This window comes from Elgaria multicarinata, chromosome 4 (assembly GCF_023053635.1).
Source record: "Elgaria multicarinata webbii isolate HBS135686 ecotype San Diego chromosome 4, rElgMul1.1.pri, whole genome shotgun sequence".
NCBI lineage: Eukaryota > Metazoa > Chordata > Lepidosauria > Squamata > Anguidae > Elgaria > Elgaria multicarinata.
The window spans coordinates 67,516,123-67,532,280 of NC_086174.1; the positions used below are offsets into that span (position 1 = coordinate 67,516,123).

At 41.0% G+C, this 16,158-nt stretch overlaps 1 protein-coding gene across 1 annotated transcript in view; it reads left to right on the forward strand.

The window, feature by feature from the left end:
- PRKN (parkin RBR E3 ubiquitin protein ligase) overlaps positions 1–16,158 on the forward strand; it is an 887,548-nt gene that overhangs the window by 755,050 nt on the left and 116,340 nt on the right. Inside the window, exon 9 of the mRNA XM_063124475.1 lies at positions 1,525–1,674. Coding sequence (XP_062980545.1) covers positions 1,525–1,674 — 150 coding nt within the window. The remainder of the gene's footprint in view (positions 1–1,524; positions 1,675–16,158) is intronic.

A 16,158-nucleotide genomic window follows, 5' to 3' on the forward strand; every position in this document is an offset into this window, starting at 1 on the left:
TGTATACTGACAGGAGTAGGTTTGGCACTGCCGTGAGGCCTCATACTTTTTAGTTAAGATTTAGTTATAAGTAATTTTGAATGTCAAAATCTGTGCAAGCTTATCTCTGTCAAGTGTTCTCAGAGAAGAGCAACTGGGAGTCACTTCTCCCAGCCCAGTGCAACCTCGAGCTGCTGGGAAGCTGTCTGGAGAACCTGACAGAGTTTTGGAATTGGTGGGGGCTTTGCAGAAGGAGTCACTCAGATTGAAGCATCATCTTGGTAGGCTGAGCAGTGCTGCCCTGTTTGGACAGGGGCATTGCTTAAAGGCCAAAGCCTTGTCTGTCAAATGGTCTGGCAGAGGCCTATGCCTCCCTTTTTAAAATGGCGCAAAGGGGAGGAGCTTTTGCTAGGACCATCTTGTCTCATGGCCCGAAATCTGAACACTGTACATGTGTACTGTTCCTCCACATGTGAAGGGTGTGTATGCACACAGTGAACAAGTTCTATACGTATGCCATAGAATCCTCACACCACACACAACCATCTCTTTTTAAAGGAAATCCTTTGCCTGCATGGGCCACCAGCCGTGTGGTCTTTTTTCTTGGGCAATAGTAGCCAGAAGACAACCTGCCCAGAGGGAAAATACTGGAGGAAATGAGGAAGACCATTATTCTCGCTCCCTTGCCCACCGTGTGCACAGTTTCTATGGCGATTGCCAACACAATGTTCCATCCAGATGTCGTGATCCTTATTTTAACCAATCAGTGTTGAATCAGTAACCAATCGGAAGCAAAATCTGGGAGATAGGCAGGTACACGGGAAACCAATAGAAAGTGCAAAGGTCTTCCTGTGAGACTGGCGCATGAGCTGCAATGCAGTGGGCGGGGCATGTTTTGTGTCTCTCACACTGTGGAACCTGGCTGGGCTGCGAATGCAGGGGGGGAGTCGTTGGTGTGGTGCGTCAGTCACCTGCCTGGATGGGTCACTTTCCTCTGCTGGCACCCAAAGCAACCACCCCCTTTACCTAGTGGTCATGGCGAGCCTGCTTGGCAATATGTTATGTTCTCTCTTACAGGAGTGTAGATAGGTGCAGTTTGTAATATCGTTGTTTGCTTGTAAGGTATTTCTGCTTGCTGTTGGTGAGTGACAAATTGCATGACTAATACATGAATTTATATGGATCTCTCTTTTTTCATCTTTTTGTTATTTTGACATGTCTCAAAACAACTGATATTTTGACGTTCTTTCTGGGATGAAAGCTGCAAAGCCTGCAGTATCTGAGGTCTGTTGTCCAGTGAATTTTCTGTATTTTTCCAATGAACACACACAGTCTTCCCTTCCCTCTACGGGCCTTAGAGCAAAAATTGTGATCTGCTTTCCAGAGTGAGCAGAAAAGACAATAATTTAACTCCAAATCCTACTTGCAATAGGCTCAAAAGCTTCTTAATACTCTTATGAAGCAGGCCTTTTTTGGACCCCAGATTAATTGGAACAATTAGCGAAAGACTTGTTTTAATAAGAGCTTCTTTTTTTTCCCATGCAGTACAACCGTTACCAGTGCTATGGTGCAGAAGAGTATGTTCTGCAGATGGGTGGTGTCCTGTGTCCCACCCCAGGATGCGGAGCCGGCCTGCTTCCTGAACCAGAAGTGAGAAAGATAGCATGCGAACCAAGCAATGGAATGGGCTGTGGGGTAAGCGAAGTACACCTTCCTAATAGTACATGAGACTCAGTTCAGATTGTGAAGGAAGGGGGGGATAATCTCTGAATTTCTCTCTCATTGGTGACTCTGAATTGCTCTTCGTACCAGAATAAAACTCTGTCGATCCCAATAAACAATTTTAATTCAATGCTGCGGCACAGAAATGACCACTTTATCATGTAGAGTACATCTGCCCCAGAATGCTCCGCTTTAATTGGTTTGGGAAGTTGCTGATCTAAGTAGTTACCGTGAAGAGTGGGCCTGTGCAAATGACAAGCCAAGAGCTTTCACTCTTTTAAAAACTCCCAACAGTCAGCAAAATGGTAAAGGTTCCAAAGCCAAAGGATTTGTTATTTTATTGGCAGCACTCTCTTTGAACCGTTTGAGGAAGGCAGGAGAGGGTGAGAAAGAGTCACGTAATATAAAGTGACACTGTGTGTTTTGAGCAAATCGGTGAAGATAATGCAGACCTCATGATTGTGCTGAATGAAAGCTGCTTTTAAATAAGTGTGGTTGGAATGGACTGTACACATTCAGAGATTGGCTTTGCCTCCTCTCTTGTACAATCACAATTAATTCTGTCAGTCAGTTTCAAAGTAAGTAGATGCATAAACTGGTATCATTCTGCAATGTAAAACAAGTGACATTGGTTTGTCAATTATTTATTTGGACTAATTGCTAGTGACCTTTTGTAAGCCAAAACACAACATTTTTCTTTGCATGGTTTTAGACTACAGTGACTAGTGTTTGGCATTAAGTATTTTGGATATTACATCTACATTTCATGCTAACAGTGGGATTATAGGAAATTATGTGTCTTGTTGTTGTTGTTGTTGCTGCTGCTGTTGCAAAAGAACTCTTTTGGGTTGTGCAAACTATTAACAATGAAGAATAATTGTTTGTTGAACGAAGAAGTTGTAGTAACTTGATTTCTACCAGTTGGTTTGCATCTGTGGACCACGCTAGATATTCTTATCTATCCAGGCAGTGGTGCATGTAAAACAGAGTGTTTCTCATAGTTGGAGCAGAGTCATAATACTGTGAGTGTGCATGCGGGCATGTGTGCATATGTGTGCAAAACTTGTAGGAAACAAGAATAGTCAAACAAGAAATATCTTCATATCAAACTTTCAGGACTGGCCAAAATAATGTTACAAATAATTTTCCTCTTCTCTCATCCAGTATTAATGACAACGAAAATGTATTTGGTTACTTCATTTATTGTTCTTTGGCATGATTTGCTTGATTAGAAAGAGTCCTCTGATGAGTCCTATGAACCCTGCTTGGGGAACTAGGTAAAGCAAAGCTACAAATGGTTTCCCCCTGTAGCATGTGTTTTAAGTAGAGTTTTAATCAATTGATTGAAAATGCTTTAAATCATCTGAAAAGGCACCCCCGATGAATTGAATGTTAATTATTTTAAATATAAGTCCTTCAATGGCAGATAGCAGCTCCCCTCCCATTGATTTCACATAGAGTAGACTGCTTCTTCTCCTGAGATGCCTGCTGCAACATATACATTCATGATCTATGAACAAAGAAAGCATTATTTTCTTCAAAACAATGTTTTAGTCATGTGCAAAGATATTTGCAGGCTTAACTGATGGATTAATCAGTTAAAATTCATTTGTTCAACTATGGTTCTGTTAACCAGACAACAACCTTTAGTTGTAAGTAGAGGAGGATGAGGTAGAAGGAAAGAAGGAGAGGAGGATTGTGGGCTGGTGGTTTGCTGGTGGTGCACAGAGGTATTTTGGGAAGGGAGGAGCTTAAGACAGGGAAGAGAGGAGGAAGGAAGCTTGATGTCTTACAGCTCTTATTACACACATCATCATCATCATCATCATCATCTTATTACGATCCATAGATCCATCAAGGACAAAACTCAGGCATAAAACATAAAACAAATTAAAACTATTATCAGCTTTCATCTAATACACAAAGAACTCTGATCCTGGCTGCCTCTATAAGAAATTTAGCAATAGCCAAAGTCACTTTTGGGGACTTGTATTCCAGCAGGAACTTAATATAGAATTTATCTGAACTTCTGGGCAGTTTACACAGCAATGGGGTAATTATAGAACAACGAGCCTGATTATAGAAGCTACAAGACAGAAAAATATGCTCCATCATCTCCACTTCCATATTCCTACAGGGGCACCATCTTTCCTGATATGGGGCACCAGCAAATCTGCCCCGAAGTAATTCAGTAGAGTAAACATTGCATCTGGCCTTAGAAAAAACACTGCGGTATTTAGCCACCGACAGGTTCTTTAGATAATCAACTTCTTATGCTGCAATAAAAGAGATGATAAGGAGGAAACTGGATTATCTGTATTCCTGGGCACTTAGGTCCAATTGGTCCAATGAGGGATTTCTTCGTAATTCAAATAGCAGCCTTAAAGAAGCATTTATTTATTTTTTTGGTCAGGATCACAGCAAGAAAGGAAAGGTTAAACTCCCCTTCCCACCTCTCTCTCACACACACACACCCTACGACTACTATTTGCATTTTGCAAAAGCAAAGATGCATTTAATGTAGGGATGGAAGAACTAGGGATGCTTGTGCTCACTGAAATTCTCTGAACTTTACTTCAAAGCCCAATTTGGCTTGCTCCCATTCCCATGTGCAGTCTGTTGTTGTTTCCCAGTTCGTTCGGTTGGGGAAGTGTTTATTTCAAATGGGAAAAGTGTGCATCTTTGCATAGATTTTTAAGCATAAAATCTTTTAAAAAATGAACACTTCTAAAAATTCACACTTTAAAGTGTGCTCTTTTTTTTTTTTAAAAAAAAAAGTGTGCATTTCTTAAAGTGTACATTTTTAAACATGGACATTTTTAAAAAGGCACATTTTTCAAACACAAGGTCAGGAATTTGTTAACATTTCTTTTTAAGAGTATGTGCTCCCATTTGCATTCAGGGTTGTGAATGGGGCATTTCAGAATAATTTACAAACTGACACAAAATTCTTGTACACCCCTAATTTAATGTGCAAAGATGTATTTAACACCTAGTTTGGCCCTCTGCTCAGCAGATAAAAAACGATAAAAAAGGTGCAAGGCTAGAAAAAGAATGTGGTTCGTCCAGTTTCTCTAAAAATGTTAAGAGTTGGATTTTGGTAAAATACCACTTATCTCCATCTTATGGGTATGTGTATATTCTGGGTACAAAGAATTTTGGGGTACCCCTCTCTGCTTACAATCACTGTGTCTCTGTTTTCTCATCTATAAAATAATAATAATAATTGTAACCTGCCTCTTACCATTGTTAGAATGAAGGAAATTCATCAGCATATTATATTAGGGAAACTCTGGCCCTCCAGATGTTGGACTATAACTTCCACTATCTTTGACCATTGGGCATAGTTGCTGGGGCTGATGGGAATTGGAGTGAGGGACCTAGGGGAGGAGCTCTAGGTCCCCTACTCCTGTATTATATGCAGGTTTCATGTTCAGGAATAACACATATTTTCCTAAAATAGTGTTCCCTATTGCGAGGGATCTGTGACAATCATATTCAAATGACTAGCATGGTGCTGCCCTTTGCAGAGGACTTTGCGGAGCTTCTGAAAATATCTTTATGGAGATTAATATTGGACAACGTGCATCTTTGTAAGGGTTATTTTGACTCAGATGGGAATCAGGGATAAATATTTTGCCATTCCAAATATGCATATACCTAAGAATAATTCCTCCATCTGGCTTTGCTGTTGGCTAATCCTTTCTATTTTTTATTTCAACTCATAAAACAACTAATTTGATTTCCCAAGGTATTACTATTATGCGCTGTTCTTCCAACTTCATTGCTATTCATCAGACCAATCTCTCTTGCTTTCATAGCTGAGATGTAAAACATTGACATGTTTAACACAGGAAACCAGCAAGAAAATATGGAAGCCGTTATACTCTGTGCCAGCTAGCCCGACTGCTGAAAAAGCTGGGGTAATCAAGACCCATGAGAGCTCGATAAATAAAGCATCTTTGTCTTGTTTTGTACCAGACCAGCATATTGCTTCCTATATATCAAAAGGATGTTTACTGTTCAAAGGGGAGAACTCCCATACCTGATAAGGTTGGGACTGAGCACCAAGGAAAAGTACATGATTTGCCTATTACAATGGATGTTCCATCGGGTGCATATGTAGTTCACACCCCTATCAGTATTCACAGTACTGATTTTAATTTGCAGCATTGGAATGAAAGTGTAATAGCAAGAGGTTGAATAAGATTCTTGGGGCATTGTACGGTGTTCTTGACATTGGCAGATGCTGCTTATGCAATACAATAAAATGAAACCACATCTTTGGATTGAAGGCAGTCGGTATCAGACACAATATGCAGGTTTATTTTTTATGTATTGGGCACACTGAGACTGTCAAATTGAGTTGTTCACCCATTTCACCTAACTGGCTTCAAGACTGCTTACTTATTCAGTAAATCCAAGCAATTTGTGGTTAAACAAACAGACAAAAAAACACACAACACCTCTCATTACTGTGAGCCACTGTCATTGCTTACTGGGAATTGCTACCTACCAAATATAATCTGTACTATTAATTACAACACATGTAGAAACAAGAGAGGTAGGGTCTGTTTCCATGTTTCAGTCCATGTAAACCCATTTCTGATTGGAGTGCTTTGTTTGTTCATGAGAATCCACCAGCACTCAACTTCTTTCTTAGTTTTTCATTCATCCATTCATTTATTTAAAGTCTTTCCCCCTTCCTTTTTAGACCGAAAGGTTCCCAGAGTGGCTTACAAATATCAGAAATAAGATGGTCTCTGCCCTCAGGCTTACAATCAAAAAGACATGACACAGAAGGAGAAGGGCGAGGGAGGGGGAGACGCTCTGGCCCTTAAAGTTCTTAAAGTTATAGTTCTTAGTAAAGTCTGATATGCCACATTCTCTCTCTCACACACACTAGGCAGGTTCACACATCACACTGAGCCAACCTGCAAATAAACCACTATGGGTTGGTTGTTCACTGAACAACCCTCTATACTACCGATAGATGATTGTGCTTGCTGTGATTACCCCGCCGCCGCCACCCCATCTTTTCCAGTGGCTCCGGCATATATCCCAATTGGCTTTGCAGCAGAACTCTGTGTTGCTTCAGCCCTCTGTCAGCCCTTTCTACAATTAGGCCATGTCTAGACAAGGGGGTTGGAGGGTGACAATCTAGCGATTTTGTGATTGTGAGATCAACGCCCTCGTCTACACACAGCGAGCGACATCGCGGCTGCCATTTTGTTTTTTTAAAGGCGCGCACGAGCCCTCGAATGTAAGGTAAGGTGTTTTTTTTAAAAAAAACGAAAACAAAAAACACCTCGCCCTCTCCCCGCCCCACCCCCGATGGGCACAGACCTCCTGATCACTGGGATATCGCCTGGTCTTGCCATGGCCTTAGTCTGCTAGGTTGGCAGCTACGAAGGGAACACCCACCCTGCATCAGGTGGCCAAATTGAATTAACTTTCAGAGCCCTTATGAAAGAAGAATGCCTTTGCCAGCCTTTTTGGGGTGTGTGTGTGGAATTTCACTGTTGCACAGGACCACAAGATCCACTCTCTGATATTTAGTCCAGCATAGTGATCTTGTGTCAATATCCTACTCAATTTCGTCCTCCGTTTCAGCGCTTGCCTTTTTTCACATTGCACTGAAGCAAGAGCCCCTGCTCACAAAACACCTTCCTTCCAGCCACTTCTGGCTCCCCACTCCCCTTCCTGCTTATCACCTCCCTCCATTGCTAGCCGTCACATCTTAATATTCATGATTTTTAAGGGTATGGGGCAGATGGCATTGAGAAGGGATAAGGGAGGATGTTGGCAAGATGAGCAAGTTTATGAGTAGTGGCAGCGGGTTTCCCCACTCTGGCTGGGCAGCTCTCTGCCATCCTTAGTGAGCCACAATATAATCACCTTTTGGGTCTCAGAGAACCAACAAGCTATCATGGGTATCACCAACCCTAAAACAAGCCATGGGTTCTCAAGGTGGCTTGTTCATGAAAAAATAAACCACTCTGCAGAAACCATGCTGGGTTAGCAGCAACACACCATGACTGATTACCCATGGTAGGTTGTTGTGTCATGCAAACCATATCACTCTGTCCCTTCTTTCATAGAATCGTAGAATAGTAGAGTTGGAAGGGGCCTATAAGGCTATCGAGTCCAACTCCTTGCTCAATACAGGAATCCAACTTAAAGCATCCCTGACAGATGGTTGTTTACTTGGGCTACTCTGCATTAAGGTAAAATCCCATAGCCAGACTGAGGCTTCATCTTCCTGGTTTACAATGGGCACAATACAACCGCTTCCTCCCGCACATGTTTTCACTATTCCTTAGTGGGACATTCCATGTGTTTCATTTATACCGCTAGGATATGGCACTGCAAGATTTCTGCAAGATTCTTGAATTACGCCAGCTCTTTGATAGTGGGTTTTATTATTATTATTATTATTATTATTATTATTATTATTATTTATTTATTTATTTATTTATATAGCACCATCAATGTACATGGTGCTGTACAGAGTAAAACAGTAAATAGCAAGACCCTGCCACAGAGGCTTACATGTTTGATGACTTTTAAAATGGCAGAATAAACCTATGCACTGGAGATTTAAAACATCATGAAAAGGACCCGTGAACTTCTATGAGTGAGCAATCACGAGCGCATGATAAATGACTTGTATAAAAACACCTCTTATCTTAGGTCATTATTTACACATAGAACATGTTTGAACATAGTGGAGACATGATTGTGACTATCTGAAGTGCTTTCATTTTCATTGGTTCTTTGCTGGTGGTCTGATCCAAAGCCTTGGCAAGTCGGTATAATACAGAATAGGTTTGAGACATAATGGGGTAGACTGAACCAAAATCAGTCTAAAAAGAAAATTCCTAAGGGTTATATTTTCTTTCCTCTTCAGCAGCATCGGAATATATTAGTGACAGGGAATATATTAGAATTCCCTGTAGCAAGAAGAATTCAGATCATATCTGCCCCAGTTGCCTCAGAAACTGTAGAATTGGGCTGTCAGGGTCTACTAACTCCAGAATGGCAAGTAGAATTCACAAAGGCACCTTAAAGATGAGACAGTTCATGTGTGTGCAAAATAAAACCCCATACCTGACAAACCCATAACTTAAAACCTGTTTAGAGTCAATGTGATGAGTGGGAGCCTGACTGGGAGTACAGCTGTGCTAATCAGCAAAACCTGAGCTTCTTGAGGTCCTCTGAATTCCACCACGAAGTTCATGCTGACTCAGGTCTATATCTGATTGCAGGCTTTGTGATTTTCTGTCCATACAGAAAATATTTTCATACACATTTTCCTAAATGTATACATCAATTGTGCACATTTTTCAAAGGTACAATTTTTATGCACATTTTTCATATGCATATAATTTTCAATTTTATTTTGTACTGCAAATTGCATTGGAAGCTCGGAAATGTACGGACTTTGACCACAGATGGTGTTCCTGTCTGCGTTCAGTTCTGGTAGGTGCAAATTCTGGTAAAAAAATGAACTGAAATGAGTTTCTCATCCATATCTAAGTGGGAGACCCAGGCTCAAATCCCCATTCAGCACAGAAGTTCATTGGGTGACCTTGAGCCAGCTATTTCTCAGCTTAGCCTACCTCACAGGGTTGCTGTGAAAATAAAATGAAGGGATGTAGAACATTGTTCTTCTTTGAAGAAAGGTGGGATAAAATTGTTATTGCTGTTACATATAAGGCATGCGGATGGAGAAATTCGGCCATTTATGAATGTTCAGATGAGAAATTATGAAGATGGCCATTCTAAAGTAAAAGCGATTTCTTTGTTTTTATACTTCGGATCCTCCACCACTTTTGCATTTTTTTCCAGCAGCACTTTGAAGAAAATGTACTATAAATATATTATTACAGGCAAGGTAACGTTGGAGGACATTGCTGAGATTAAAGAGCTGGCTCACAGCAGAATTGTTTCAGGACATCATGTTGTGACTCTTTTTTCCCAAGGAGAATGAAAATGAGACAGACATTTTCCATTATTGCTAAATGCTGAGTTGCTAGCATTATGCCACAAGCTCTAGGCAGTAATCATGTAGAAGCTTTCTTCTATTGAGTGGGCACTCTAGCCTGTAGAAAGTAGAATTCCATCTTGTTGACACATTATGCTTCGCTTTCTAAGCAAGTTGTTTCATTGCTAACAGATGACAGGCTTTCCTAGGATGACTGAGATACAGCTTCCTTGTAATGTCAGACATGGTTTGCCATAATCTGTAAGGAGCACAAGAGCCTTTAACATGTGCTATGATGTTGATGGGCCTTCATGTCACCCTCACTTCCAGTATCATGCAATGCAATTAGCATGGCACACTTCTGTCAAAGGACATTATTAGTACAAAGGGCTTCCCAATGCTGGACAGCAACCCATTGATCCTGTGACAGATCTGAAATTCAGATCTCTATGCCAACCACATATGGCAATCTGTTTCCATTATTAACAGCATTGATTATATTAATTATTCTCCCTATGAGGAATGGCAAAACTAAGAGCCTGTTCAGACAACACGCTAAGCCATGGTTCGGCCACTAACCCTTTTGTAGCAAGTGAGCATGTTTAAACCGTGGTTAGGTAGCCACCATGGTTAGGAATGGTTCACACAACACACTAAGCCATAACGTTTAGCTTTGAATGCTTAACTATCATGGTTTAGCATGTAGTCTGAACAGGGCCAAAGAGTTTACATGAAGGCTGTGAGGTATGTGTATTTTGCTTAATATTAGTAAAGAATATCTCGTTTTACCCAAACCAGGGGTGCAGAACTCCTTTCAGCCTGTGGGCTAAATTCCATTTTGGAAAAGCTCTCGCATTCCAATGGAGGGTGAGGCTGAAGGCAAAAGTTGCAGAGCCCCAAACACCAAATATGCAGCATATTTTAGCTTAAAGCTCTTACTTCCAGTAACTAAGCCTTAGAAGAGGCATTTCTACTCACTAGAATGGGGTGGAAAATTTCACAAAAGCCATGAAACCACCATACAATTGGTTGGGGGGGGGGTTAAGGAAAGAGATGGACCAGGAGAGGGAGGCGTGGCCTTGTTGGGAACCCTAAAGGGTTGGATTTTGCCCCCTGGCCTGAGGTTCTGCATCCTAGTCTCTGACCGAGACCTTCCAAGTGCATGAAGGATTATAGTGATTTCTCACAGTTTTTTTTCAACTAGTGTATGGAAGCTTGTGATAGATTAGAACATGATCTTTAGAACTGGGTGGGAAGGAGCAAGCCAATTATGTAATACACAGGGCATATAATGGTCTATGACACAGTGAGGGCCTCTGTTTAACCTACCCATATAATTTTGTTAAGTGTTGGCCACTCTGGGAACATAATGTTAGTCTCGAGAGGCTTTTGGCCTGATCCAGCAAGGCTCGTCTTACGTTCTTTAAAAACAAATTTCAGGATGAAAGCATGGATTGGGGCAGAACCCCCAGATAATACTGAAGTCTGACACCTAGTCATATTTTAGCTGTATAAAATATGATTTCCTTAACCTTTCTTTCTAGTCTTATTTCACTGATTTCACCAAACACTTAAATTAGAGACTGCTGCCTTAAGGTTCCACGTGGATATACGTAGGTGAATAGACACCTCTGAGCAAGGTTTTCCCATTGCTGGTTTTAGGTACTATGGAAAGATAGGTAGCACCCTGATATAAAGAAAAGGGGATGTTCCTTCTTCCTTGCTAGGTGACTGGTTTTTATGGTTGCTAATGCAGTAGAGACAAGGCAGGAAGGAGGGATAATTGAGCCATGTGGCCAGCATGAGTGAAAACTCCAGCGGATTTCATTGCGGCAGCAAAGGAGGCTTGTTGTATAGGGCATGTTCTCCCTTCTCTTCTTGTGAAAGAGATTTAGGGGGGAGGGTGAATAGGAATGCTGGGGGTGAAAATGTTCTATTACAAAAATGATGAAATTCTCAAAAGAATCCTCTCAGGGTACCGAAGGACTTTTGCTACTCTCCCACTGGCAGTATATCATTTTCAACTGACTGCATCTGAAAACAGATAAAGCAAATCAAGATGAATCTAAAAATTAACATAATTGAGGACAAAAGTGGTGAGCTTTTGCTTTGAACAAAGAGGTGCATCTCTGAGTCACAGAAGATGAAACATTAATGTAATCAGCTGAGGCGATGGGCTGAGTGGGAGTGACAGAGACCAACGACAGGATCCCAATTATAGAACAGCCTTATTGGAGCAATCACCTAAAAGTTTTTCTCATATGAGCCAGAATAAGACACACAAGCTGAATGATAAATATTGTTAATACATAAAAAAGAAATAAATTGAAATCTAACTAAGCTTAACTAGAGCATCTCACAAAAGGCGCTTTGTGTTCCTCGTATTGTATCACTGTATTTGAACGCTGCTTAATCAATAAGAAAAATTACAAGATAAAGGAGCGGATTAGGATGACACTATTGACTCAGGATTTATACTTTATGTTTGCTCACACTTTTGATAAGGAAGCCACAAAGAATGCCCTCCTTGGCTGTCACTTAATTTTTTGAAATGTGTAATTAACCAAATAAATCCAAATGCATTTGGATATAACAAGATTACAGCACCTCATAATCAGACAGGAAGTCCCCAGAATGGCATTGATTAAGCAGTCATGATTCACTAGTCCAAACTTAGGGCTCATCTATACCAAGCAGATATTCCACCATGAAAGCAGTATATAAAAGCCAGGAGCCACACTATTGCTTTATAGTGGTTTTGAAGTGCACTGACAACTGTTGGGACCCATGACACATAACATATAATGCTTTCATGCCACTTTCATAGTGTTATATCCTGCTTGGTGTAGATGTATCATGGGGCCCAACAGTTGTCAGTGCACTTCAGTACCACTATAAAGCAGTAGTATAGACCCTGCTGTGCACTTCAATACTGCTATAAAGCAGTAGTCTGGCTCCTGCCTTTTATATATCACTTTCATACCGCTTTCACAGTGGAATATGCTTGTTGTAGATGAGCCTATTCAGAGCCCATGGTGAGGGCCCTGAATGAAGAAAATTAGGACCTTAATCCTTGTTCTGTGAGAAATATAGCAGCAGTGCTGGGAAGAGTGGCGATATCCATTTTCCCAACACCCAGAATACATGGCAGGATTTTAGTTAGGGTTTCTAAAGCAGCAGACAAAGGCTGAGACTTAGCATTACCATGCAGTGATGGCTACAAGCCACTTCTTGCAGTGCGATTTTAATCGGTCTGTGTTGCAGAAGCATGCTAAACTGTAATATTTAATGTGCACCTGTGTGTCTGTGTAAACCTGTGCAAACCTGTGCCAAAGAGATGGGGACAACTGAGACTTCCTGTAACATGTCTCCACAGAAGGGATAGGTAGACATCAGGCTTGTCAGATCTATGTTGTTGTTATTTTTTTATTGCTGGGGAACATGGGTGGGAGGTGGTTGGCAGCTGGTTGGCCACTGCGTGAACAGAGTCCTGGAATAGATGAAGCCTTGGTCTTATCCAGCAGGGCTGTTCTGATGTTCTGAACCTAGGGGTTTGTTTTCAGTATCAAAACTGAACTGTACTCAATGTCCTTTCAAACAAAAGTCCACACCTGGTTATCCCCAAGCTCTCTTCATTTGAGTAGGCTAACTAAGGTGGAAAGAGTCATTTTGTTAATTGCTGTTGTTAAATGATTAGTAGTCAGAAAGCCTTGCCTATCTACTGCACATCACCCAGAAATCTATCAGCAGATCCTGATGTACCTTCTTCCCACCTCTTGCCATTTTTTAAAAAATGACTAAAAAATAAATCCCCCCTTTCTCATTTCTAAAACATCTTAAACTGGCAGCCCAGGGGCGTGATACTGATTGTAGGTTGTGTGCTGGGGGTCCCAGGAGCCTCAGGCCCCTGCAAAACAACAGCAACACCCTTCATATTTTGTATTCCATTTTTTTCCTTTCCTCCCCTGTTTTTCCTCACTTTGCCCTCTCTTTTCAAAGGCTTCCTGTTAGGGAGCAGAGAAATATGAGTTCCAAAGAGTGTTTTTGTGATGCTGCTGTGTGAGTTGGACCCCCTTCCAATGCCCTGCATTGCGCTCCTAATGTAGAAGTTAAATTGCGTACCTTGATTTTCCCATTCTGAACATTGGCTTGTTGAAGGAATAGTGAGATGGGGGCTCAAAGGAATATTTTGTTCTTGTTGTATGGATCAGATATTCCCCCCCCCCAAAAAAATCCTCTGCTTAGCACTCACAATCTTTAAGTTAACATGCCTCAGTTTGTCCTTTCTGTGCAATGGGTTGCTTTTGTGGAGCAGACCCCCTGGCTTTGCCTACAGTGACGCCATGGCTCCACCTGTCAGCTGCAGTCCCCTCCACCCCACCAACCCCAATGGGCACCAATCCTCACTGTATTCCCATAAGAAATTACAGCTTTCTTATTTCCTTTCAGACTTCTCTGAGGGATCTGAGCAGGCCTTCCTGTTACTTAATCTTGCCAGAGGATTGTGGCATTCAGATGATTGTCAAGACAATGCTAACTGTTCAGTCTTTTTTTGAACTGGGAATAATTCAGAATTTGTATATTCTCATTTCAATGCAGTGCAGCTGGAACTATGACAGGTTACACTTAAGAGGAAAGGTTTGATGTTCTTTGCCCCAATATGTGTCTTCCTGCACATTACGGAGGGCCCTTCTACACCACACAGGATATTCCACTATGAAAGTGATATATAAAAAGCAGGAGCCACACTACTGCTTTATAGCGATATTGAAGTGCACTTACAACTGTTGGGGCCCATTACACATGCCATATACCGCTTTCATAATGCTATATCGTGCTAGGTGTAGATGTGTCATGGGCCCCAACAGTTGTCAGTGCACTTCGGTACCACTATAAAGCAGCAGTGTAGATCCTGCAGACCACTTCAATACTGCTATAAAGCAGTAGTGTGGCTCCTGCCTTTTATATACCACTTTCATACCGGTTTCATAGTGGGATATACTGCTTGGTGTAGATGAGCCCAGAGTGTTCAGTTTCATTTTAGCTCTGCATCAAGACTGTGCAGGTGCAATAATTGCCTGAGCCATATCCATTCATACCTGGCAAATTCATATCCATTCATACCTGGATGATAGATTACTTTGAATTATTTCAAGGCATTATTTGGTATCTGTAGTAGTATCCAAATTCTGGTATTGAATACAACTTGTGATAATGAGGAGATTCTCCCCCATTAATTTTATTCCTACACATGAGTTTTTAAATGTCATGCTAAAACATTATTTTAAAAAGGTATTCCGAAAGATATAGTCAGTGTTCCCTAATAGGTGTAATATGTGTTTCAGATCTGAAGTTTTAAAACAAAACTACTGAATTATCTCCATTTTTTTTAAAAAAAAGACATCCAGGAAATGGCTTAGTCGCTAGGGGGGAAAACTGTGTTAGATGTAGGAAGCTTATGAAACTTCAAATATCCTTCTGAATTGAAGACCAACCATAAAAAAAACTTCACTCTAAAAGAAATATTTTGGAACATTTTCAAGTGGCTGAGAATAGACATAGAATAGAAAATGTGTCTCAGCCTGAACAATGGCTTTGCTACTGCAAAGCTATATTACAAAAAGTAAAGGAAATATCATAAAAACTGAAATGATCTGTGAAAAGAAAATAAAGTGATCCAATTAAACAAGAGACATCTCTAGCACATAAAAGGGGATGATCTGAATTGAAAACAGGACTGTGTTGTTGAGGACTATGGGCAGCTGGAATTCAGAGAGAGAGGTGTGAGAAATAATAGACAACCTGATACACTCTCGGCATGAAAGAATAGCCTACAGAAGAAGGGAGAAAATTCCAATATGGATAATATATCCCTGAACATTGTCCTTGAATGAGGGTGTGAGTCATGGTTGGCTAGTCATATCTCAGCTAATTTCATTCTAACCATACATTTCTCCAAAATTAAATCATTGCTCCCACCAGCAAGTCCCCCCCTTCATCAAGACCTCTTATGGTAAATCAGAGGGCAGGCAGTCTGGTGAATGGAGAATCTATTTTTCATGTACTTAAGATATGAGTCAAAAGATTCAGTGGGACATTAAACTGGGATCTAGTGGAGATTGGTGGCTCTGATGTCAGTGGGGCATTGAATCTGCTCTGTGTTTCAGCCAGAACTCTAAAGAGCCTATCCAAGGTGCTGAATCTAGTTTGCGCCTATGGTTCAGCACATTGAATAACACTTTAGAATTCTAACTGAAACCCAGAGTGGATTCATCACCCCACTAACATCAGAGCCACCAATCTCTACTACTGGGATTTCACATGCACTGATGTGATCATATGGCAAAAAATTGTTTGTGGATATGGGCCAGGTGCTAGAAATCTTGTTCCAAATTACATAAAGAGCTATTTTTTCTCACTAGCGCAGCTGTTTTCACTCTTGGGAATATCATTGCTTGTTCACAGGACAT